Source organism: Bubalus kerabau, chromosome 11 (assembly GCF_029407905.1).
Source record: "Bubalus kerabau isolate K-KA32 ecotype Philippines breed swamp buffalo chromosome 11, PCC_UOA_SB_1v2, whole genome shotgun sequence".
Classification (NCBI taxonomy): Eukaryota; Metazoa; Chordata; class Mammalia; order Artiodactyla; family Bovidae; genus Bubalus; species Bubalus kerabau.
Genome location: NC_073634.1, coordinates 5,024,944 through 5,051,748, shown reverse-complemented (window position 1 = coordinate 5,051,748; position 26,805 = coordinate 5,024,944). Strand labels below are relative to the sequence as shown.

Here is a 26,805-nt window from a genome sequence, read left to right as displayed (position 1 = left end):
GACAAACTGGAATGCCCATGCTTTAATGACAGAGGTGTTTTAAATTGGTAAAAGTTGTCTGGAAACCATTTGACATTATCTTCTAAAGCTAAATATATGTCTGCTTCGTGACTCAGGAATTTTCCTCCTAGGTATATGCTCAACAGAAAAGCACAGGCCTAACAGGAATGTTCATAGCAGTTATGTTTATAATAGCCCCAAACTAGAAACAACTTGACTATCTGTCAACAGTAGAACAGATCGTAGTATATTCATACAATGGAACACTATACTGTCAGTGGGAAAGAACAAATTACTGATGCATACAAGATAGTTGGGCTTCCCAGGAGGCACTAGTGGTAAAGAACCCGCCTGCCAGTGCAGGAGACATAAGAGACGCAGGTTCCGTCCCTGGGTTGGGAAGATCCCCTAGAAGAGGGCACGGCAACCCACCCGAGTATTCTTGCCTGGAGAATCCCATGGACAGAGGAGCCTGGCAGGCTACAGTCCATGGGGTCACTAAGAGTCCGACATGACTGAAGGGACTTAGCACTAATGCACAATGTAATAACTGATTCGGGCAAGCGTCTTCAATGGAGTCCAAAAACATGAGGTGAACTTTTGTTGGGAAGTAATACATTCAGATGACTTATTAAGTCGAAAAGGAGAGATGATTAATTATAATGAGAGAATTTGGACAAACATGTGAACAAAGTAATCAAACTTACCAGCAGGACAAACTGGCATTTTGAGTTTCTTGATATGATTTGAGGATTACACAACAGTCAGGTAGCTTTCTTGCTAAAAATGCTTAATCTGGTTCTAATCATGAGAAAATTATCAGAAAATACAGATTGTGGGACATTCCACAAAACGACTGGCTTTGACTCCTCAAAATGTTAATGTCATGAAAGACAAAAAGAAGTGGAAAGATCATTCTAGAGTGAAGTAGCCTACAGAGGTAGAGCAAAGAAAATGCAATGTGTTATCACTGATTGAAAACAGATGGTGGAGCTGTAAATGACATTTTGGGGTAACTGTGGATGAAATAAAACTGACTATATATTAGATAGGACTTCCCAGGTGGCTCAGTGGTAAAGAATCTGCCTCCCAATGCAGGAGATGCAGGCTTGATCCCTGGGTTGGGAAGATTCCCTGGAGAAGGAAATGGCAACCCACTCCAGTCTTCTTGCCTGGGAAATCCCACAGGCAGAGGAGCCTGGCGGGCTACAGTCCATGGGGTTGCAAAGAGTTAGACATGACTTAGCAACTGAGCACACGCTTAATTCTTGTATTTAAGACCAAGGACAACATCTCTTCCACCACCACTCTCAACTCTGGACAGACAATGCAAATTGCCAACCTCTGATTTCTACCCCTTCAGTTTGCCTAAAAGGACCATTTATCCCTTTAAAATATCATCCCCTTAGCATTATGAGACCATCTAGCCCAGTCAAGATGTCCTCTTTCCATCATGGCACATCCTGTTTCTTGTGCAAGGATTTGGTAGCTTACATACACATCAGGGTGTTGGAAATAATTTTCCTCTCTCCCTAGGGAAATTCACAGTGTCCTCTGACAGGATATTTTTAAAAAATGCAAAACCCTTTTCTCACATTCTGAGTAAGCTATGTCCCATATCACCAATGACTTCTCAATTAAATCTCTTTTGTAACATATTCTTAATTCCTTTGTAGCCCTCACAGCATTATAGTAATTGTTCAGTAAGGATGTTGTGAATGTATTGCATTTACATTGCTTTTATCCTGTATCAATTCTCTTTTGCTGGTTGAAGGCTGAATGCTCACTAAAGGCTTTTCCATATTCCCTGATTTTCCCTCCAGAATGAGTTTTCTGATGTTGAGAAAGGGATGAACTCTGGCTGAAAGCCTTTCCACATTCCTTACACTTATAGGGTTTTTCTCCAGTGTGAGTTTTCTGATGCTTTGTAAGAGATGAGCTCTGGCTGAAGGCTTTTCCACAGTCCTTACACTTGTAAGGTTTCTCTCCAGTGTGTGTTCTCTGATGACGGATAAGGGCTGAACGGTCACTGAAGGCTTTGGCACAATCGCTGCACTTGTAGGGTTTCTCCCCGGTGTGAGTTCTCTGGTGTTGAGTCAGGGCTGAGCAGTAGCCAAAGGCCTTCCCACACTCGTTACACTCATAAGGCCTCTCCCCGGTATGAGTTCTCTGGTGCTGAATGAGGCCTGAGCGATCACTGAAAGCTTTTCCACACTCATTACACTTATAGGGTTTCTCTCCAGTGTGGATGACCTGATGCTGGGTAAGGAACGTGCTTTGGCTGAAGGCCTTCCCACACTCATTACACTCGTAAGGTTTCTCCCCAGTATGAATTCGTTGATGTTGAGTGAGGTATGAACTCTGATTGAAGGCCTTCCCGCATTCACTACATTCATAAGGTTTCTCTCCAGTATGAATTATGTGATGCCTAATAAGGGCTGAGCGGTGGCTGAAGGCTTTCCCACATTCGTGGCATCCGTAAGGCTTCTCTCCTGTGTGAACCCTCTGGTGCAGAGTCAGGTGTATGCTCTGACTGAAGGCTTTACCGCATTCATTACATTCATAGGGTTTTTCTCCTGTGTGAATTCGCTGATGCAAGACAAAAGCTGAGTAATAACTAAAGGCCTTCTCACACTCATTACACTTCCAAGGTTTCTTTCCTGCACAGATTTTCTCATGTTTCGTTAGATCTGAATTTTGCTTCAAGTTCTTTTTAAATAAATCACGACTATGTCGTCTCTCTCCTTGCTGTTGGACAAGTAATGACCTCCGACTAAAATTTCTTCCAAATTCATCACACTGGTAGCTTCTCTCCCTAGAAGGTTTCGTCTGAGGGCCAACCTCTTGTATTAAATGTTTCTCATGGTTTTCCTGCTGATTCTTTAAAGAATCTTCACATTCACTGGAACTTTCCTTTGGAAATCTCTCTACTAACACCCCAGGGGTTGATTCTTCTTCAGAAATGTCCTGCTCTGGGGTTACCTCCTTGCTCTGTGGTCCTGTACCCCAGTCTGAAATAAACAAAACTACAATGTTATCATTTCTTACACTGGGAGAAAAATAATTGCTGTGAAAGGAAAATAATGAAACAAACAAAAAATGCTTACAGGGAACAGAGCTTGTAAGTTCTCACAAATAGCTTTGCAACCTTGAGAGAGTATGAGAAAAGAAAGATGACTGGGCAAAGGGGTGCAGAGGCATAAAGGGAGACACTACTGTGTCTAGCAGGGGAGGAAATGAGAAAGAGTAATAGAACAAGACGAAACAGAGGTGACGGGGAAAACAGCAGATAACACACATGGTCTGGTGGAGACTGGGCTGGGCTCAGAGAGGGGTGGTCTGCCAGGGACTGCCCACTGTTACAACCTTATCAGAGCATCACGTTCTGAGAAAGTTCATTGTCAGCTGACCTTACCACCAATCTTTTCTTGTTCTAGTATGTCCCAATCACTGCTAGCAGACTGAACTTCTAAAACCATACCACTTAACACAAAACTCTTTGTTGGTTCCACTGTCTCAGAGTGTGACACAAAATCCTAGAAGCTAGCATTCAAGGTAGTCCAGATCTACAAATTAAATTAGTAATTGAAAGGCAACTTAGCAGCTCTGATCATTCCACACCGAAAACACTGGAAAGAGTAAGCCAGAACCAAGTTTTTTCAAAAAATGAGCAGTGTGTGGGGAGGAGAAGTTCAAACCCCTCACAGACTCAGATTAGTCCAGACTGGGCCTCAAATTCTAGACTTCTTAGTAAGAGTTTGGGGGAAGGGACGGGGAAGCCACACTGCTAGCAATGTTTAAATACTCCAGGCTTAAATGGTCATCAGTATCCATTCCAAACAAGACTTTACATGACATAAATCAATACAGTACAATGTTCTCAATGACATATAATCAGGGAAGTGCTGGGATTTTTAAGGACAAGTAGGTAGAAACAGGCTAAAGGCAAACGGACTTTCAGCTAAGGGGAGTGGAAGAACTGAAGCTCCAAACATTCATAGAGAACACACGGTTAGTGCAGGGTAGTCAGAGACTTGCCTGTCTGGTGTTAAGGGTTCAAGCTGAAGAGAGAAGGTACAATGACTAGGCAGGTAGATTAGCAAAGGTCTTGAGGGCAGGAAGAGGAATACGGAACTGCAAGAGTTAAGTAGCTCACAGTGGGGAATCTGGCAGTAATATGCTGCCTAAGTAGACAAGGATAAGAAAATATAATTAAAAATTAAAGAAAGTATAAATAGCTGGTGGTCTATTACAGCATCCAGTTTGACAGAAGTGACAGGCTCAAATCTTTCAAAGAGTTAGCAGGACTTAATCCTTAGTTATCATTTGCTTAGCATATAGCCAGGTACTGTTCTAAGCATTTCTCTTAGACTATTTCATTTGATCCTCACAACTACCCTATGAGTTAAGAGCTATTGTTATCTGCATTACATATTCCCCATTTTACTGTTGGGAAATTTAAGTCACAGAATGGATAATTCCAAGATGGCTCAGATGGCAAAGAATCTACCTGCCAATGCAGGAGCCATGGGTTCAGTCCCTGGGTTGGAAAGATCCCCTGGAGAAGGAAATGGCAACCCACTCCAGTATTCCTGTCCAGAAATCCCCCATGGACAGAGAAGCCTGGCAGGCTATAGTCCATGGGTGGCAAAAGAGCTCGATACAACCTATTGACTAAACAAACAAATGGATAATTTACCTGTTAGCGGTTAGAGCTGATGAGTAGTTCAAATTGGCTTTGAACCCAGGAAAAGTGGTTCCAAAGTCTGCACTCTTAACCACTATGCTATGCTGCCCCCGTTTAGATAGACAGTAAGGCAAGGGAAGACTCAGAGACCAATGTATGGTCACTGGTCTGAGACAAAAAAGTCAACTTATCCTGAAGAGATATTAATAAAATAGCATATATTAAAAAGCCTGGTTTAGAGCCTTGAACCCAAATTATTAATAAATATTTAAGAGTTGATTTCACTTCACTTTATTTGGAGAAGAGAACTAATTTGAAAGGATGGAAAGTATTTGTTTACCAAAATAAATCTATGACTTTACAACAGATCATCATCCACAGAGATACAATGAGGCCCAGGAGAATGGCACTTTAACCTTTCCTTGGGTCTAGCAAAGTCAAGCATTTCTAAGATGCTGTTCCCATCTGGGTTTCCTGTTCATGGTTTCTGACAGTCACTCACCTGGATTAGCTGCTTTTGAGACTTTTCTTTCCAGCGCCTCCCCACTCTCCAACTGAGAGATTACATCAGGCTTGGAAATTGGAAGCCCTGCTTACACGGAAAGAAAAAGGAGTCTCAGTGTATATGTTCAGTGTTAGCGAGTTGCTTGTCAGAGAGAACAGGATAAGACAGGATTTCTCTGAAGAAGTTAGGAAGATTGATATGGAGTCTACTTGAGTTCAGAACCAGTGAATCACTTGTTTTCACCTCTCCCTATTAAAAGAATAAGCACCCATTTCCTCTTTTTCCCCCCCTTTAGCCACAGATTTATTATTTGAATATTTGCAACTATTATTCTATACACATTTCTTATAAAACTTTATATTCCATATTGCTAGGTCACTTAACTCTCCATTTTATGTACCATTTTCATGAAGACATACTTCCCAAATCACAATCTGCTTGATAGTGTTTGCTGTTGTTTAGTTGCCAAGTGTCAAACTCTTTGCAACCCCATAGACTGTAGCCCACTAGGCTCCTATGTCAATGGGATTTCCCAGGCAAGAATACTGGAGTGGGTTCCCATTCCTTCTCCACACCCATTTCTTAAGAGGTGTTTCTCCTAGAACTTTGTCTCAGCATCCTCAGTCAGGAAATAGGGAAGAAGGACGGCTATTGCCTTGGCAAATACAATTTTTAAAAGGTGCTCATTTCTGATTCTAGAAGTGTTAAGCCTGTGTTTAGAAACAAAGAGTAGAAGGTACCTGCCTTACACCAGGATTAGGAATCATTTCATCTAAGAACCTCAGAGCTCCTAGGAACTGAGGAAGCCAAGGTACCACACTGGGTAATTTCACAGGGTGGGGGTGGGGTGGGAGTGCTGCTTACCGAGCAAGACCAGATTCCTAGGCTTCTTAGGCTCACCTCCCTGCGGAGGGGTCAGCTGTTCCCACTGGGTGAGAGCCTCGGCCATGTCCCTCATCATCGATCCCTGAAAACCAACCACATCAGTGCTCACCAAGGGACCTCCTACCAGAAGCCTCTGGGCAGGACTCAAGAAGATGGCATAGGAGAAGGAAGACAGGGAGAATAGGAAGGTTAGGCAAAATGATCTCTACCATTCCAACACTGATGTATTTACAACCACAGACTCACTCCTGACCTCCATGCACCAGAATCGAATAAAACCTGCAGCTGGGAAGGAACATCTTCAGGGTAAAATCAGAGGATACCAACTTCCCAGTTTACGTATCGACAAGTTAAATGATAGAACTATAGAAATCCTTACTATTTAGACATGGGAGAGTAGAGGAAATGTAATTATAAATTAAGCACTTTCTTTATGGTAGGGTTTAAAAATACAAGAAATTCAATAAATAGGAATTACTTTTCCCTCTAGTTTTCCTTTGACAATATAATCAGTCCAATATATTTTTTAAAAAAATTAGGATGCTTGCTACACATATCACAGTATATAGATTTATTTATATAACAGCATTTTAAGCCCCAATTATTATGAGTTCCTAAAGTGTTTTCGCCATTTTTCCCCAATCAGTCTGACTACTCTGCCACCCACCCCCACCATCTACTCTCTATCCCATCTCACTCCATTCTTCCTGTATTCTCTGTGCTCCAGCTGGTGGCTGCCTGAAATGTGGACAACAACTACTTCTGCCTCTTTATACACATTGCTTCCTGTTCCTGAAAGTTCCCCCTTTGCCCCATCCTTTCAGGTGTTTTTTAAAAAAAGTGTATTTATTTAAAAATTTTTTTGGCTATGCCATGTGGCATGGGGGATCTTAGTTTCCAGACCAGGGATCGAACCTGTGCCCCTTGCATTGGAAGCAGGGAGTCTTAACCACTGGATCACCAGGGAAGTCCCCCTTTCAGCTATTTTGATCCTACTCACACTTTGGCTCTCAGCTCAGGGAAGCCTTCCCTGACTCTCTAGGTTGTGGCACCATGGGTTTTCCCTTTTCCTGGGTTATGCACATGGTGAGAGGACTTGTGATGAACGTCTGTCTGTCCCATTAGACACTAATGTCCACAGGAGCAGAGACCAGGTTTAATTTGGCTCAATGAAGCAGCCCTAGTCTCTGGCACAGAGCAGGAACACTGTAAATATTTGTCAACGAGTTGAAAGGAGGACCGTTTGAACAAGAATGAATAGAAACAAGTTTAAATGGGGTATTCTATGAAAGTGTGCATGGGGACAGAGGTGGGAGGGGAACGGAAGTTTATCAAATGTTGAAAACACTGCAGAAGTGTTTACTTTACCCTCCCTTGACCTAGATGACAGGCAAAAAGTTTAGATTGTTCACTCAAATGTAGGGAGAGTGAGCAGGGTGGGTAATGTTCCTTTGAATCTATAGCTGAATCTGTTCATGAATGATAAATGTCTCATAATTTTTTCAATTCTATTAAAACTTTTTTCTATACAACTTCAAGTTAAAGGAGACATATTGAAACAGATCAGTCCTTGGGATGCTAGCAAATGAACCAGTTATGGCTTTCTTTGAAACACCACTTTTGCCACAGCCCCTTGAATATAAATGCATTGGACTGGCTAAAAAGTTTGTTCAGTGTGTATATATTAAAAAAAAATTAAGATTTTGCTACACATATAGATTTATTTATAAAACAGCATTTTAAGCCCCAATTATGACTACACATACACACATATGTATATATATCCTCCAAAAACAACCGGTCAAGTAATTCACATAATGAAATAAAGTTAAAAGAACTACCTACTTGAATATTCTCTGCTCAAAATAAGTTAACTATTTTTCTATACCTGAACGATGAAATCACTTCCCATTTTAAGTTAGGGTCCCTTAAGGTCATATGCCTCAGGAGTGTTCAGCCCAGGCAATATAATTTGTACTGTGTCTTTTCTTTACAAGCAAGGTAGCAGGGACAGACTATCTAGCACTTCCTTTCAGGCTTTAGTTCTGAGAAAACCTCAGCAATCAAACTCATTTATGGAGGGCACTGCTGCTCAGTGTGCCTGTGTGGGGCCTGGAGGGTGAGTAAACCAATCACACACTGTCCAGTAGACAGTAGATTTCCCCTCTTTCCTCTGAAAGCTGTTGTTGTTCAGTTTCTCAGTTGTGTCCGACTCTTTGCAATCCCATGGGCTGCAGCACACCAGGCTTCCCTGTGCTTCACAGTCTCCTGGAGTTTGCTCAAACTCATGTCCATTGAGTTGGTGATGCCACCCAACCATCTCATCCTCTGTCACCTACTTCTCCTCCTCTGAAAGACATCTAGCCATTCAGGTCAGAATCAGTACTGGTGTTTCCTCCCAGAGTTTTGCATAAATTGTCAGCACCTGGATGCTGTGAGGTGGGTATGAGGATGATGGGCTGTTCTCCCAGGGTCCTGGACCAGATCCTACAGGGCACCTTGACTCATCTTCTCTCTTTAATCAGTCATGGCATGTTTTGTCTTGCTGGGACTCTAAAAACTTTCATGGGGCCTTATCTATCTTTGGAATAAGATCCTGTGTGGGACTTCCCTGGTGGTTAGGAAGAGTGGTTAACCCCTCCCAGTGGTTAAGAATCTGCCTGCCGATGCAGGGGACACGGATTCAATACCTGATTCAGGAAAAGTCCACACACCAAGGAGCAACTAAGCCCGTGGACCACCACTACCGAGCCCCTGCGCCATAACTACTGAAGCCCACACACCTAGAGCCCGTGCTCTGCAACAAGAGCAGCCGCCACAATGAGAAGCCCGTGCACCACAACAAACAGTAGCCCCCTCTGTGGCAGCCAGAGAAGGCCCGAGAGCAGCAAAAAGACCCAGCACAGCTAAGCATAAATTTCAAAAAATAAATAAAAAGTTAAAAAAAGATCCTGTGTAGACTTTCCTGTGGTCTGGCTACAACAGGCATATGCTTCTCTCAACACACTGCATCCAGCTCACTCCACAGTGACACACCCTCTGAAAATCTCTGACTCTCTCATCACTTGGAGACTTTTATCCAAAGCTGTTCTCTCTCTTGGAATATTCCTATATTCTATTTTCCAACTACATACTTGCTCTTGTCTTTCAAAATGCAGCTTTTATGCCAGCACTTCCCCCTCTAAATACTCTAGAGGATGGAAAACCTCTTCAAGGCCTATGATGACTTGTCTGTACTAGTAATTTCTTTCTATTCTTTTTTTGATTTTGAAAAGTTTCTTTATTTAAAAATCTTACTATCTTACAGTCAAGAATTAAACCCTTATCCACAACTAATGAAAGGAAATGATGTTCATTTGGTGGCCACCACTCTTACAAGGCAATAGTATAGTCTGTGGTCAGAAGTGAAATTTTTTGTAATTGATTAATTTTTTTTTTTTAACTGGAGCATAATGCTTTGTTGTGGAGGTCCCTGGTGGCTCAGATGGTAAAGCGTCTGTCTACAATGCGGGAGACCTGGGTTAAATCCCTGGCTTGGGAAGATTCCCTGGAGAAGGAAATGGCAACCCACTCCAGTACTCTTGCCTAGAAAATCCCATGGACGGAGGAGCCTGGTGCAGGCTACTGTCCATGGGGTCGCAAAGAGTTGGACACGACTGAGTGACTTCACTTACTTACTTACTTAATGCTTTGTTGTACTAGTAATTTCAGTATTTAAAAATTTTCTGCATTTAGAAAAATATATATTTCTTCTTGCTGTTTAATTAATATTAAAAAAATATTTATTTATGTTTTTGGTTGTGCTAGGTGTTTGTTGCTGCATGCAGGCTTTCTCTAATTGTGTTAAGCGAGGGGTACTCTCTAGTTGCAGTGCGAGGGCTTCTCATTGTGGTCATTTCTCTTGATGCAGAGCACAGGCTCCAGGGCGTGCAGGCTTCGGTAGTTGTGGCACATGGGCTCATTAGTTGCTGTGCAAGGGCTTAGTTGCCCCAAGGCACGTGGGATCTTCCCTGACCACAGACTCAACTAGTGTCCCTTGTATTGCAAGGTGGATTCTTAACCATTGGGCCACCAGGGAAGCCCCTGTTTAACTATCTTCCTTATCTATACCTTGTTTCCTCAGTAAACTTCAGGAGGCAGAGGCAACTGGCTTTTATTCCTTTGCATCTCACTAGCAGGCCAATTACAGACAGAAGAGCTTGTGCACATCTAGTACTAAGCAGACAGAGAAGTGCCAGGAGGGAAAGTTCTGCATAAGACAGGAGCAATGACTGTCAGGTTCATCCCTCATCAGTTTAACACGATGAAGCCAGTGGGCTAGGAATCAGGGCTGAGCGAATCCATAACAATGCAGGAAATCATACTCATGTCCCGAGAACAGAAAAAAATAAGAAATTTAAACCCACCTGGGATGCACAGGTCAGCAGCACAGTGGTCAGGCCATTTTCTTTGGGGTTTCCAGCCTGAGGAAGGTCTGAATCCTCAGAAAGTGACCCTATAAATAGAAACAGGAGCCAGGGTGACTACTCTTGTTTGCAGTAAACTCCCAGAAATTGCCAGACACAACTACTTGTTACCTAGGAAGAATCAACACAGGGAACCAACAGACAATTCCACAATATCTCTGAAGCAAGACAGCCATGACCATGGCTGCCTCAGGAATCTCCTACCAATACTCTGCCTTTAAATTCCAGCAGAACACTGCTGTAAGATCCTGGACACTTAAAGACATATTCATTTATATCTCTTATCTGCTGAGTGACAGTCAAAAGAAACGCGAAGTCCCGCTTATGTCAATCCCTGCTTCACTTAATGAGTCATTCCCGTGCTATTCCAGGTTCACAGGATGAAAGACTAGTTAAATTCTTTTTGAATACTGGCTTTCTCAGAAAAGCAATGGGCCATGTGGGAAAAAAATCCAGGGCACTAAACAAATCCTGTGACTTCTCAAATCCTCACTTTCCCCATCTGCCAAATGGGTCCATTTGGATATTCTCTTTCCTCTACAACAGCCTTACAGGGCTCCTGTGAAAACAAATGTCATTATCAAAAAGCCAAATGTTCAGATCTGTCGATTTCGTGGGCAAAGAAGGCATACATCAACTTAGAGACGGCAGGGCACCCGAAAGACCAGCAGGGCAATGCAGGTCGGGGGCTCCCCTTAAACCCCAAAGTGAGATCAACTAGTAGGAGATGTTATGTGTGTTCTTCCTGAGCCTGCCCCAGCCAGAGGGCAGCCTTTCTCCTTTTTTTCTCTCCAGCAGGCGGCATCCCTCTGAAATCCTCACCTCTGCCCTTCGGCTCCATGGTGACTCTCTCCACGCTAGCGCTGGTGACGACTGCGGGAAAAGGGAGCGGCGAACCCGCGAGGGGCCTGGGGTCCACCGCGCCAGTCCACCTAGAGGCCCGGGAACGCTCGCGCGACCCTCGCTGGGCAGCTCGGCGCCCTCCACCCGGGCGCCCTACCCGGCCCTCCTTCGGGGCACTCAGACTCAAGAGAACACGCACTCAGCCCTCCTGGACCCCAGGCTCGACCTCATGAACAACACTGAGTAGGCTCGGCGGGCGACAAAGGCATCTAGGAGCCTGCGGGGCTGAGTCGCGCCGGCCCGAACTCGTTGCTGAACTACAATTCCCAGAATCCTTCGCAAGGCGCGGCGCGCATCACCGGATGCTGCTTCCCAGAGGACCCCGCGGGCGGCTGGCCAGGCTACATTCTGCGCTGGGGGCTGTGCATCCGTGGAGCCTCGCCGCTGTGCTGGGTCTCTAGAGGTGCTCAGTCCCTCAGAGAGCTCCTTCCTGGACGCCACAGGGGCCGCCGCTTCCTCAGGGTGTACTCTGGGCTCTGACCCCAGAGGACGTGCTCTGCCGAACCAAAACCCACCTCGAGAGGGACATTCACTCTCCGCAACTGTAACTGGCAGAGGGCGCCACCCACCCACCAGGATTTCTCTCTGGCCGCTGTGCTCCCTCGGAGGGTAGGCGCCCTCGTCCCAACGGCTGTTCACTCCGTCGCTTCCCCTCTACAGCGCCTCCACACCTTTGCGGCTCCGGGTGGGGGTGGGGTGGAGACAGAGATTACCTCAAGTGACCAGGCAGCACCTTGGTATAAGGAAAAGTAGAATCTCAAAAATTAGATCTTGGTCTCACAAAACAGCAGAGTGGAGTTGGAATCCCTTGGTATAAAAACCCATCGGTCCCCAGTGAGTCCCCATTGTCTTAAGGGTGGATTGACCTTGAGTTCTCCTAAATTTATTAGATTTCCTGATTTTAAATTTGAGGGTCACTCTTGCCTTCTAGTCTGTCGTTGTGTTTAGCACAACATCCTTCCAGTAAAGCATTCCTGTCTTCCTTAAGAAGCTCCAGTGCCATCAAAGGCCAGTAACTTTGACGTGAAAGTTGATATTAAAAGAGGTAAACAGGGAACCAGTGAATCACCATGGAAGAGGGAAAAACTGGAAAGGATCACCTCAGCTCAACATGGGCCACTTCAACTACTTTCTGCTTTTTTACCATAAAAGTCCCTTCTCAGCAGCAGAGACCACTTAGGAATTTAACATCCACAGCAGTTTTTCTCTTCGACTTCTTGAGGAATCAGAATTCTGGCTTTATCATGTTACCTAGTGACTGACATGTGGTAGCCTTGCTCCCCAGCTCCTCCTCACCTCTGGTTATTCGTATGAGTTGTGGGGGTTAATGTATTCTTAGTAGCACAGGCCTGGGGATGAGTGAGGGAGTGAGTGCTGCAGAGCTCAGAAGCTGGCCAACCTGGCATCCCAGATAAATTTCTGGGATTAGTAGTCCCACCAGTTATCTGCCCCAGGCTTTGCTGCAGAGGTTTGCTCTACCATATTCACGTCATCTCAGAGTTCATCTCATCTCAGAGTTCATCCTTTTCTTTGACGAGTTGATTCCTGGAGTGCTTCTGGTAATCTGTATGGTAAGTTTTCAGTTCTCTCTTAAAAGTTAGGGCTTATTTAAGCACCAGATAAATTATTTCATTTCTTCAAAACCACTTTTAAAATCTTAGGTTAAAACCCTACAAACACTACCAAGTCTTTTGCCTTATTATATGCTAAGAATGCCAATTTCTGATTCCAACATTTGATCTTATTAGTGGCCATCCGGTGAAGCTAAAACCTCAAAATGGGAAGCCTCCACTACTCCATGTCCTACTGGGAGGTATCAGTTAAGAGTTAAATGGGCCTTTCCTCAGAGTTGTTGGCAGGAGATGGAAAGGTACTTCACCTTTTAAAAACGCTCTGCACATCTCTAAGTTTTAAAAGGTAACAAAAGGAGAACTGCTGAATTTATGTTCCCACTCTGTTTCAATTATCACTTTACCCAAATGTCGATTAGAATTCTGAATTCATTCTTGTCTAATCTTGCTGACAATGGCAGAGCATCTTAGGGAAATACTGGACCTTCAGCTTACTTTTAACAAGCCAATAAAGATTCAGAACTCTCAGAGACAGTCATCAGCCAAAAGTTTGGCAGTAGTTCCTTTTATTTTCTACTTGACATTATTGAATAATAGCACATATTATCCACTCCAACAGATTCTTCACTCTGGTTTTAACTCAAGTTGCTTTGAAAGTCCGCATGTAAAAAGTCTTCCCTGCTGCTCATCTGCTTTAAGACAGGTAGACCAGTAGGGCTGAGTAGATTAGGGAAGGGTCTGTTTGGCAATCCAGTTTCTTGAACTAGATTTCAACTCCCAGGGAGAAATGGATCTTGGTCCATTAGGGTTCATGCAGGGTAGCTACATTCCAGACAGTCTTTCAGAATCAGGTCTTCTGGGCTTCACCTTAAGTAAACAGAAAGGGAATGCAGATGCCTGGAGTCAAAGTTGCCTGGTGCCTCACCTTCAAGAAAATAAAAATATAGGGCAGGGCCCAGGAAATAGAGCTTACCTGGTGGCTCAGTGGTAAAGACTCCCCCTGCAGTGCAAGAGACATGGGTTCTATATCTGGGTTGGGAAGATCCCCTGGAGAAGGAAATGGCAACCCAGTGCAGTATTCCCTTGCCTAGAAAAATCCCATGGATAGAGGAGCCTGGTGGGCTACAGTACATGGGGTCAAGAGTCAGACATGACTTAGTGACTAAACAACAGGGAACAGAAGGATCTGGGGAGTCAGGGCTTCAAGTTGAGTAATGCAGGGTCATGTCAGGGCAGACTTTAAATATTCAGAGACACCTTCATTAAACAGGGAGCTATTTTAGGTCGTGAATAAGGTAATGGTGGGCAGGAAGGGGATCACTTGGAAAGGCTGACCTAACAGTGATATGGAAAAATGTAACTTGTGACAGGGGCTGTTGATATTAACCAATTACTGAGGTGCCTGTTGACTTTCTAGCCTTTTGGTGCTGGGTTCTAATTTATGAGATATAAGTTATGGCCATTAAAAGTATCCCAGAATATCCCCCATGATGACATTGGAGGCAACATATTCTAAATGATGAGGGTGAGGAGGACTGACTCACATCCGATTTTATGTGAGAAATGAATCTTTGTTTATTTGGGGTTTGCCTGTTATTGGGCCATAGCTGGATATCCCCCTCCTCAATAAAGAGGAGGGAATAATTCAGATCAGGGAGTGACTACTACAGTAATAGAAGCCCAAGATGACAAAAGTACAGGTGAGACTGAAATTCAGAGAAAGGCTGTGACTCTAAGAGGTGTTTTTAATAGAACTTGGTAGTCAAAAAGTTATTAATTCAGATAAATATTTATTGAGCACCTATTATTTGCAAGGCACTGTGTGAGATACAAAGACATATAAGTCATGTCTCTGCTTACAATCTAGTTGAGATAATACACATACATAAATTATAAAGCAAACCTTATAGCCTTATGGTAAAGAGATTTTGAAGGAAGACCTGTATTCAAGACCTGACTTTCCTTGTACTAGCCATTATGTTGGACAAGTTATTTAATCTCTGTAAACTTCAGTTTGCTCATCTGTAAATTGTGGGGAATAACAGTACCTACTTCAGAGGGTTGTTGAAAGGACCAAATAATTTCCTTCTTGCAAAACTCTCAGCTGAGTGCTTAATCCATAATAAGCGCTCAATAAGTACTAGCTACTAGTAGTAGTATTAAGAGATTTAGATGCTGGGACACAACAGGACAAGGTCAGTGCCCAAAATCCTCCAAGAGAGAGGGACTAACAGCTATAAAAAAAAGAACTTCTGGAAACAACAGTGCTGCTCTGACATAAAGGGTGCTTTTCCTGTCCAGCTGTGGCCTCCAGTTATATAAAGTGCAGTGATGCCTGGGGCTTCGGACAAGAGGTTTGTCTGAGGACTGCCTCCTAACCTTTGTCCCTAGTGTCTGACAAATGTCTTCAGAATGCTGACTCTTTAAAGTCACATCCTAATTTCTGGCATCCCACATCAGCTCTGTAACACAATGGGTGGACAGTGTTTCTTCAAACACTGTGGGTGCAGAGAGGCAGAAAAAGGAGAGGGGTAGCCAGCATAGGTGTGATGACTAGGTGATGGATTTAAGAGGGGGAAGACCTATCTTGAGTTTTCGTGGAGATCCTTGGACTAAAGCTTTTGCCCAACTTAGTCTATTCCCTGTTTGGCGTAACGCCGTTGATGCTGAATAACTGATGATTTAGAACTGAAGACTTTCCCACACACGCTGCATTCAAACGGCTTCTCTCCTGTGTGAACTCTCTGGTGTCGTGTGAGCCGGCACCTCTGGCTGAAGGCTTTCCCACATTCGCTGCATTCATATGGCTTGTCTCCAGTGTGAATCTTCTGGTGCTGAGTCAGGGAGGAGCGGTCAAAGAAAGCCTTCCCACACTCGCTGCACTGGTAGCGAGGCTCTCCAGCATGGGCTTTCTGATGTCTGTTCAGTGACGAGACCCCATAGAAGGCTTTCCCACACTCATTACATTCATATGGCTTTCGGCCTGTGTGGATTAGCTGGTGTCGTGTAAGAATACTTTTCTGGCTAAAGGCTTTCCCGCACTGGTTACATTCATAAGGACTTTCTCCAGTATGGATTCTCTGGTGGCGGGTAAGGGATGAGCGGTCAAAGAAGGCTTTTCCACACTCGCTGCATTTGAAGGGTTTCTCTCCAGTATGAATTCGCTGATGTACAGTCAGAGACGAGCGGTCGAAAAAAGCTTTCCCACAGGCGTTGCACTCGTAGGGGCTCTCTCCTGTGTGTGACATCAGGTGTCTGCTGAGACTGCTCCTGTGGCTGAAGGCTTTCCCACACTCGGGACAGTCATAGGGCTTCTCACCAGTGTGAGTTCTCTGATGGCGGATGAGGGAGGAGTGGTCAAAAAAGGTCTTCCCACAGTTACTGCATTCCTGGTCTCTCTCTTTAGTGAGAAATTTCTTGGGAGGGGTTGCCCTGTGCCACAAGCTTTCCTCCAGAGAAAGGGGTTTCTTGCAGGCCTCAACTGTAGGGCTTTCCTTCTCTGTTCCCAACCTGCCATCCAGTACATAAACTTCAACTTTAGGAGATGGAGGACCTTTTCTTCCAAGATTTTCCTTCAATGATCCTTCTGATTTTTCTTCTTCTGAAGCACCTTGAATCTCAGGCTTAGTCTCCCAATCTGGAATGGATAGAAAATACAGATGCCTGTTTCTTTCCTGGGTTAGGAAATGTTAGCACAGAAAGGAGGGATACTGTGATAAATCTGAAAAGTAATGACAGTCACTTTGCTTCCTCCCACAAATAGTATTGCACTCTAGGGAGAAACCAAGACCTGGGACTGAAACAGGGAATAGAACTGGTAGTGAAAAATCTCAAAAAAAGAGGAGAATTTCCATCAGGAAATAGCCAGATTAATTAGGAGTGTCAGCTAAGTGGAGGGGTTTGAATGGACAACATGACAGGTCTAGAAAGTAAACATTTGGTGAATGAAGGTGAACAATACTTTAAGGTGTAGAGGGGGAAAAAAGAAAACTTGTGGGTGACAGAGAATAAACAATATAGGAGAAGACTTGAATTTGAGGAAAAATATGATACTCAATACTCCCTCCCACATGCACCCAAATACCAACCACAAAGCAAAACAAAACTCTCCTGCCCAGCTCATACTCAATTACCTAGAGAGACATTCTCTGCACCTTCTTTCCCCTCAAATCCATGAAACTCCACTAGCCAAGGCTCGTCCCCTCTCTTCAACTGAAAAATCACATCAGGTCCGGGTATTGGAAGTCCTGCTTGTGGAGAAAGAAACAAGCCAGGTGGTCATATGTGATGAAAATACACAATTCCAAAGTGAATTCCAGCCTCTTAAGTAATTCAGAGAGAAAATGCAAAAGGCAGGAAGTGCACTCCAGGTATGCAGAAGTGCAGGAACCTCTGAATGGAGGTCAGGACTAAGGTTCTAAAAGGGAACAAGTGGCATCCAGTCGGAGTGGATAGACTCTATTTGAATTAATGTGTTTATTCTTCCCCCATGAAGTCAATGGGATGCTCCTAGCTCTAGCACTGGTAGGATGGCAGGAAGAGTCCTTACCTCAGGGAAGATGAGAATGAAAAAAGATTACATTGAATAAGAATGTGTAATGTAGGTGCCCATTTTTGCTTATTGTTTATGCTTTAGTACAATTATTTTTGGACACAACTGAGCAACTAACATACACATATTAAGTATGATTTTACTTAAACAAGTGGATTGTGTTCATTGTAGGAAAACTAGAGGCACAGACAATAAGAAAAATCACCTTTCGTATTTTGTATTCATTTCTTTCTTTCTATTCACTTTAATACAGAAAAATACCTATAGATACACTTTGCTAAAAACTGGATAATGACAATTATATCTAAATTTTTTGGGGAAAAAAAACTATTGGAGAGCATTATTTGGAAAATAAGGCTACCCCATCTAAAATCATTTCTATTTGATTTATTTTTATATCTACAAGTTGATAATTTCTAAATCCATCATGACTTACTGTATGTAATACACGCCAGACCCTTTTATAAGTAAAAGATCATTTTAGGCAGAAGGCTCCCAATTAAAAACAAACAAACAAAAAAGTTAAAACTGGAGGCCTTCCCTGGTGGCTCAGATGGTTTAAAAAAATTGGATAATGAAATAATGCTGAATTGTAAATTTGATTTTCACATAATAATAAATTTAAACTATTATTTTAATTAGCACAGCTCTGCCTCACCATTAAAATTTATTTTTTTTAAATTTGTGGCTGTGCTGAGTCTGCATTGCTGTGCGGGCTTTTCTCTAGTTGTGGTGAGCCCTCTGTGGTGCAGGGCTAGGCTGCTCAGTGAGGGGGCCTGTGGTTGTCCAGTCTGCTTACAGCTCAAGGACCCCTCCCAGGCTGGGGTTCAGGATTAAGAAAGCCACTGTTATTGTAACTGTTAAGTCACATCCCTTTGCTCTTTCATCTTGTCTCTCAGGGGTTCCAACTCAGGTGGGAGAAGAAGAAGTGTCAATATATTAGCCTCTTAACTCCACATCAACTCAATACAGGGTCTACTCCTGGTGGAAAGTTCTCCTTACCCAATGAGACGATGCTCTTGTAGTTCTCCAGCATCACCTCCTTGTAGAGGTCCCTCTGAGTAGGGACCAGACGCCTCCACTCTTCATCTGTGAAAACTATGGCCACATCCTCGAATGTCACTGGGTCCTGGAAACACAATCATGTTCTCCCTTATTCATAATCCTTCTCTTACATGGACCAGACAAAACTGTCATATATGACAACAGTTTGGAGGATGCTGGGGGAGTGGAAAGAAAATGGTTCTGACAAAGAACAGTTGAAGCATTTGGGGAAAGTGCAAAAAAGCCCTGAGGCATGACTTTTTGGTCACAACCCCACACTACCTTTCTAGCTGAGCCTTGGAGTATCAGGGGCTCTTTTATCAGACTTACAGAAAACTTGGAAGAATAGAACAAAGACCCTTCATCCAGCATCCCCAAATGTTAACATTTTCCACATTGGTTTTATCTTTGTCTCAGAATATACACATTTGCCTATCTTTTCTCCAAAGTAACTTGTAAACATGATGCCTTTTTACTCATTAATGTTTCAGTGTATATTTTGTAAAAAACAAGGATATTCTCTTGTAGAGTGACAGAATAATTGTAAAAATCAGGAGAGGAGTGATATTATTATCTAATCTATAAACTTAGTCCAGTTGCACCAATTGTCTTTATGTGAGTGTGCGTACATGCATGCTCAGTCATGTCCAACTCTTTGTGACCCCATGGAATGTAGCCTGCCAGGTTCTTCTGTCCATGGAATTTTCCAGGCAAGAATACTGGAGTGGGTGGCCATTTCCTCCTCCAGGGAATCTTCCTGACCCAAGGATCGAACCCAAATCTCCAGCATCTAGCATTGGCAGGCGGATTCTTTACCACTGAGCCATCTGGGAAGCCCTTATGTATGTGTTTGTGTGGACAAATCCTTCAAATAGTGATGTTGATTAGATCATCTCTAGGCTTTCTCTCAATTCACTCTGATGTTCTTTGATTCTGTAAGTTCCATCTTTATCCCCAAGTCTAAAACCCAGATGAGTCTCCAGAGTGTCTGCAGAGGTTCTAAGCAGAGCTCAGAAGTAAAAACTCTCTGCCCTGGGGCAGAAAGGGGGTAAGCTGTGTGTCCCTACCCGCACAAAAACTCTCTCTTCAGGACTCTTTCAACCTCACTGGGGTGCTTTATAGTATGTGTCACATTCTCTGCCTAACCCAACACTCCCTGGAATATGGGGGCCTACTTTCAGTCCATTTGTGGATGTACTAAAGGGAAATCAGAACTAGAAACTGCCTGCTGCTCCCCAGACCTTCTCATCAGACCCCTACCACCAGTTTTAAGGCAAAATCAGAGTGAAGGCAATAGAGGCTGTGTCCCTGGTGACAGGCTAGCAGGCACATATTCAAGGCAAGAAGACATCACTGAAAGATACCAACACAAGTCAAATGGGAAGAAGACATTCCTTATGGAGTCCTTTCTCCACCTGGTTGGGTTTGACAAAGAAGCCCCAAGATGGAAAGAAAAGTGGTTACATTCTGGAGCCTAACAGTATTTCAGAAACACAAGAGTCTACCTCACCTGGCATCTGGTTGGAGACACAGCAGCCATTCCCTCCAGGGTGCTCTCCTTGCAGAGAAGAGCCAAGTCCTAATGAGGTAGAGAGGTGGGATGAGAAACAGGCTGTGAGAAAGACCAGTCTCGTTTAGTAGTTTTGTGACCCATGAAGCAAGAAATCTCCACACACCAGTGAGTTATGTACCCACCCTCATCCTCAACACCCTGCACAAAGGGAAAGCAAAGAAAAACAAGGCCAAGAGCAAGCCCACCCCCATCCCAGAATTGAAGTGCAAGGCTGTGCAGAAAACAGTGTGGTGCTTGTTTTTACCATGATCTTAGAGGTAAAGTTATATTCCTGGTAGTTGAGAATATATTAAGGCTCATATTGTCTTTATAAATTCACATTAAATATTGTTTATCATGGGGCTTCCCAGGTGGTGCTAGTGGTAAAGAACCCCCTTGTCAGTGCAGGAGATGTAAGAGATGCGGGCTCAACCCCTGGGTAGGGAAGATCCCCTGAAAGAGAAGGAAATGGCACCCAACTCTAGTATTCTTTCCTGGAGAATCCCATGGACAGAGGAGCCTGGCAGGCTATAGTCCGTGAGGTTGCAAAGAGTCAGACATGACTGAGCATCTGAGATCAGATCAGATTGTTCATCATGATTACCAGACAAAAAGTATAAGAAGTTTTATGAATGGCTATATGGGCAAGTCCTGTCAAGGAAACACCTACAGCCTCTTCAAAAGAAAAATACCCAACTCACAGCAACACCTGGTGCTAATGGAGCAACCCTGGGGCAGCCACAGCTTGTTCCACATGACCCTGAGTCTCAATCCTGGGGCCATGCTGATTAGGTCACAGGTGGGCAGTGCAGAGGCTGACCCGTGGACTGATTTGTGGTCTGGTTTCAAAAGATGACATCCATCCTCAGGATCGTGAACTAAGAAATGCCAGGACCACAAGTTAGATGGGTGAATGAATAACAAGGATCAATGAATACACTGCCTTGACTGCAGGACAGTACTCGGCAAGCCTCAGACACACCTTTCCCTCTTCCTTCTCAGGACTACACAATCCCCACGCCCCACTCATGAATCCCTCAAATGCTTGATTTGACTATGTCTTAGACTCTTTATGTGAGAAACTGAGATATACTCAGTTAACTCAAGTAAAGTTTAATGACAAAGATTCACACAAAGCCTAAGAGGCTTTCACAAAATAAAAGGAACCTAGTTCCACCAGTGGGCAATGAGCTGAAAGTATATCATGAGGGACAGAAGTAAACATGAGGGTCAGAGGAGCCAAAGGTACCAGGAGGCAGAATCCATGAGTATGTGGGGGGCACAGGGTAGAGAACAGGCTGTTATAGACTTAACACAGGCAGGTATGTTGGTGGTGAAGCATTGAAAGCAAAGCCCCAAGAATCCCTGGCCCCTGAAACCCTACTTCATCCCAGCATCAGCCCGGACCACAGTTTGCATGTAGACTAGCTGTATTTATTCTTAGATTTCCATAAGGCTCTGACCCCACCAGAAGGGCTTCCCTGGTGGCTCAGCTGGTAAAGAATCCTCCTGCAATGTGGGAGACCTGGGTTTGATCCCTGGGTTGGGAAGATTCCCCTGGAGAAGGGAAAGCCTACCCACTCCAGTATTCTGGCCTGCAGAATTTGTTATTTCTATCAGGGGCTTTAAAACACATACTTTTGACCCAGCAATTTCCTCTTTGGAGTTTTTCCTAAGGAAAAACATACGCAAAGCTTTTTATTAACTATCATTAACGCTAACCTTTACTGAGTGCCATGTGAGGCAACCTCTTAAGCACTCTATATGTCATCTCATTTAATCTACAGAAGAGCAAAAAACAAAAAAAATTTACTTACTTATTTTTGGCTGCGCTGGGTCTTGGTTGCAGTACACGAGCCTTCTCTAACTGTGGCAAGTAGGGGCTACTCTTATTGTGGAGTATAGGCTCTAGAGCTTGAGCTCAGTAGTTGTGCACAGGCTTAGCTGCCCCATGGCATGTGAAATCTTCCTGAAGCAGGGACTGAGAACTGGTGTCCCCTGCATTGCAAGGTGGATTCTTAACCAGTGGACCACCAGGGAAGTCCCAGAAAAGCAAAAATTTGAAATATCTTAAGTTTCTAAAAATACAGGATTTGATGCCATTGTGTGTATGGTCCAGTTCACCCACACAATGGAATACCACTGATATTATCATATTAATATGGTAATGTTATCATAGTAAAATATTATTTTATGATATATTAGTAATAACTAGCATTTACTGAACTTTTGCTACTTACCAGGCACTATGCTAAGTACTCTTTACAAGAACACTTGAATTCCATGTTCGTAAATTAGTAAGGTAGGTACTGTTTTACAGATTAGGAAATTTAGGCTTTGTAAGAGGGTGAGGCAGAATTTGAACCCAGGAACAGATAGCACTTTTAAATCTCTATGCTATAATGATTTATTTTCATGAAAAGATAGCCATGTAAATAACAGACTGATAAACTAGAAAATCCCCAAACACATCCAAGTAGGCAGGAAACCTTGATAAATGACTGCAGTGGCAACACAAATCCGAATTGGGGAAAAGATCACTACGGTAAACTACAAACAACTTGCATGTTCATTGATAGGATAAATTGCAATTTTATATGTGTGTGTTTCGAGTATTACACATTGATTAAGATACATGGCAAACAGAAGATGAAAAAAGTAGAATAATAGATTTTCTTTTCTTGGGCTCCAAAATCACTCTGGGTGGTGACTGCAGCCATGAAATTAAAAGATGCTTGCTCCTTGCAAGAAAAGTGATGACAAACCTAGACAGCATATTTAAAAAGCAAAGATATCACTTTGCCGACAAAGGTCTGTATAGTCAAAGCTATGCTTTTCCCAGTAGTCATGTATGGGTGTGACAGTTGGGCCATAAAGAAGGCTGAGCACTGAAGAATTGATGCTTTCAAATTGTGGTGCTGGAGAAGACTCTTGAGTGTCCTCTAGACTGCAAGGAGATCAAATCTGTCAATCCTAAAGGAAATCAGTCCTGAATATTCATTGGAAGGACTGATGCTGAACCTCCAATACCTTAGCCACCTGATTCGAAGAACTGTCTCACTGGAAAAAAAACCCTGATGCTGAGAAAGATAGAAGGCAGGAGGAGAAGGGAGGCGACAGTGGGTGAGATGGTTGGATGACATCACTGACTCAATGGACATGAGTTTGAGCGAACTTCGGGAGACAGTGAAGAACAGGAAAGCCTGGTGTGTTGCAGTCCATGGCGTCACAGAGTATCGGACACACCCCACACACACCTGAAACTGTATGCTTGAAAACTGCCAAGCCATTTATGAGCTCTGATTCCAACAGTCCTCTTCTCTTTATTTCTCTGAAGCTTTTTGACTGTTTCGGCAAGTTTCTCACGCTGCCCAGCGCTCAGACTGTGTACAGTGTTCTTGCTGTCTCGCAGAAAGTCCATCCACACCTGGTGCTCCATTTTCCACCTCTACAGAAATGCTTCATGAATCTAGTCCCAATCCCTCTTCCAAACTCATCCTGCATTTCCAAATGACTAAGTATTTTGAGTTAGGCATTCTGTCAGCATCTTAAAACCCTCTGTCCCTATGCAGTTCCCCACATCAATTCCTTTCCCTGCCCTTACAGTTCTCCTTATTGTTTAGTCAATAAGTTGTGTCTGATTCTTTGTGACCCCATGGATTATAGTCTGCCAGACTCCTCTGTCCATGGGATTCTGCAGGCAAGAATACTGGAGTGGGTTGCCATTTCTTCCTCCAGGGGATCTTCCCAACCCAGGGATTGAACCTGAGTCTTCTGTGTTGGCAGGCAGATTCTTTACTGCTGAGCCACAAGGAAGCCCTTACACTTTTATTATTTTCCCAGGTGCCTCAAATTCAAACTCTCTCCTGGCTCTCTTACCTCCCAAATCTAGTTAGTTATCAGGTCCTTCGGACTCTTCTTTTGCAATGTCATTTGTATCTTCCCCTACCACTGACACCATCACAATTCAGGCTCATGACAGCTTGATTCAGGACTATGATCACTCCCAGCATTCCTGACTGGCTCCCTACACAGAGTCCCTTCCCCTCTCTAATTGTGAATGTGACCTCTAGAATAAAAGCACCAAAATTAGCTTTATTCCTGTCAATCCCCAGTCAGCCCCATACAATCCATCCTGCTGACCGTGTCTGGTCCTGATCCTCTATGCCCTGACCACAGTGTGTTTTTCCCCATCCTTGTCGCCCACTACCCACTATTCCTCGACGCTTCACTCTTATAAAAAGCATTTACTTCTCAAATCTGCCAATCACTTCGCTACTTCTTTCGTATTTTTTTTTTCCCACATCAAATCCTACCTCCCCCACGAAGGCCCCCGATCACTCTTACGGAGGTTTAGGGAGGGGAACTAAACGAGAAAATCTGAGGCGCTTTTTGGAAAAGAGAGGAACTGGAGTGGGCGGAACCCTACATTTAGTGTCAATTCCACCCAATTTTATTAAGCAATTGTTATGAGAAGAAGGTACCGGAGGGGCGAAGGAAGCCTCCAAACTTCCAACCGCAGAGCCGAGATCTGACATATAGTGGGGGCACGCCGAAAGGCCACTGCTAACAGTGCCCACACGAAACACGCACACACTGGGATGCGGGTACAACTTTCCTAGTCCGCACTTGTCCGAGCAGGAACGTCGCCGCACGCACAACAAACACACACACGTTCTGTAGGCTGGCTCCGCCTGCTTCACCTCTTCTACTCCTACTGCACCTTCCCCAAGTTCTCAGTATCCCATTCTCTCTGCTGCTGCACTCTCTCGGCGGCTCAATAGCACACACCCGCAGCTCTCACCTCCGGCACAGATTGCTCAGGACCCAGGAAGACGGCGCCTCTTCGGGTCGGGGTACCAGTGCGCCTGCGCAGAGAGTTCTGACGCCCGCGCTCCCAACCATAGCTTGGCCTTGGGCGACTCCATTTCCCAGAAGTCTCAGCGGTGGGAGCGCTTTAATATGACGTATAAAGATCTGCGCGAGCGTACCCTTCTGAGAAGAGTTGGCGGCGCTGGACCGAATCCTACGTGCTAGTGCGGCAGCTTGATCATGAAAAAGCAACCGGTATCGGATGCTTGTGAGGCTTGTGTTCCCCCTGGAAGTACTGCTTATGTGTGACGTCACGTCCCTCTGGTCCTCCGATGGGAGGGCCGTCCTAAGGAATTATGTCTCTCTCAGCCTTGGGACTCCTCCCTACTGAGAAGGATGTCTAGTCTTCTGACCCTCCGAACGGCCTTATTTCTGCTTCCGGTTATTTGTTAACTGTCGGTTATAAAGTTTGGGCAGGAGAGACGCATAGTTTGGGTCTGAGGATGGGGCTGCGCAGTGCACATTTTTCTGCTTAAGAGAGAAGAACCCAGGATATACGTGTATTTAATTGGGCAGCAGTGTGGACTCTCTACATTTTGAGCATACAGGAGCCAGCCTTCCATGGTACTACTGGAAGGACCCTCGTTGGAGACATCGTAGGGATTCTCAACCGTAGCTGCATGCCAGAATCACCTGAAGAGCTTTAACATATTGATGCCTGGGCCTCCCTCTGAAGAGGGAGAGTTTGAAAAGATCTGCAAGTGATCCTCAGTTCAGTTCAGTGCCCAGTCAAGTCCGACTCTTTTCGACCCCATGGACTGCAGCACACCAGGCTTCCCTGTTCATCATCAGCTCCCAGAGTTTACTCAGACTCATGTCCATCCAGTCGGTGATGCCATCCAACCATCTCATCCTCTGTCGTCCCCTTCTCCTCCTGCTTTCAATCTTTCCCAGCATCAGGGTCTTTTCCAATGAGTCAGTTCTTTGCATCAGATGGCCAAAGTATTGGAGTTTCAGTTTCAGCATCAGTCCTTCCTGAATGAATATTCAGGACTGATTTCCTTTAAGATTGCCTGGTTGGATTTCCTTGCTGTCCAAGTTACTCTCAAGAGTCTTTTCCAACACTGCTATTCAAAAGGATCAATTCTTCAGCATTCAGTTTTCTTTATAGTCCAACTGTCACATCCATACATGATTACTGGAAGAACCATAGCTTTAACTAGATAGACCTTTGTTGGTAAAGCAATGTCTTTGCTTTTTAATATGCTGCCTAGGTTGGTCATAATTTTTCTTCCAAGGAATAAGCATCTTTTAATTTCATGGCTGCAGTCACCATCTGCAGTGACTTTGGAGCCCCCCAAAATAGAGTCTTCCACTGTTTCCATTGTTTCCCCATCTATTTGCCATGAAGTGATGGGACCGGACGCCATGATCTTAGTTTTCTGAATGTTAATTTTTAAGCCAACTTTTTCGCTCTCCTCTTTCACTTTCATCAAGAGGCTCTTTAGTTCTTCTTCGCTTTCTGCCATAAAGGTGGTATCATCTGGATATCTGAGGTATCATCTAGATATCTGGATATCTGCAATCTTGATTCCAGCTTGTGCTTCATCCAGTTCAGCCTTTCTCATGATGTACTCTGCATGTAAGTTAAATAAGCAGGATGACAATATACAGCCTTGATGTACTCCTTTTCCTATTTGGAATCAGTCTGTTCCATGTCCAGTTCTAACTGTTGCTTCTTGACCTGCATACAGATTTCTCTGTATGCAAGTGATCCTAATGTGCAGCTAAAGCTAAGACTCACTGATCTATAGCTCCAGGGAAGACT

The 26,805-nt window shown here is 44.0% G+C and overlaps 1 protein-coding gene across 3 annotated transcripts; it reads right to left on the bottom strand.

Annotated features, from left to right (window-relative positions):
- On the bottom strand, window positions 1–26,805 carry ZNF2 (zinc finger protein 2). 3 transcript variants are annotated; one of them, XM_055539315.1, is made up of 7 exons: window positions 23,423–24,958; window positions 20,124–20,192; window positions 18,572–18,698; window positions 17,151–17,264; window positions 15,676–16,654; window positions 8,179–8,189; window positions 1–2,660 (listed from the first exon to the last, which is right to left on the bottom strand). In XM_055539315.1, the coding sequence occupies exons 1-7, from the start codon at window positions 23,453–23,455 to the stop codon at window positions 1,741–1,743; spliced, it is 2,253 nt and encodes a 750-aa protein (XP_055395290.1). In that variant the 5' UTR covers window positions 23,456–24,958; the 3' UTR covers window positions 1–1,740. The 3 variants fall into 3 exon arrangements, with proteins under 3 accessions (XP_055395290.1, XP_055395288.1, XP_055395289.1); XM_055539313.1 differs by lacking the exons at window positions 1–2,660; window positions 8,179–8,189; window positions 23,423–24,958 and adding exons at window positions 20,867–21,043; window positions 24,970–26,804 and having other exon boundaries at window positions 14,788–16,654; XM_055539314.1 differs by lacking the exons at window positions 1–2,660; window positions 8,179–8,189; window positions 23,423–24,958 and adding an exon at window positions 24,970–26,805 and having other exon boundaries at window positions 14,788–16,654.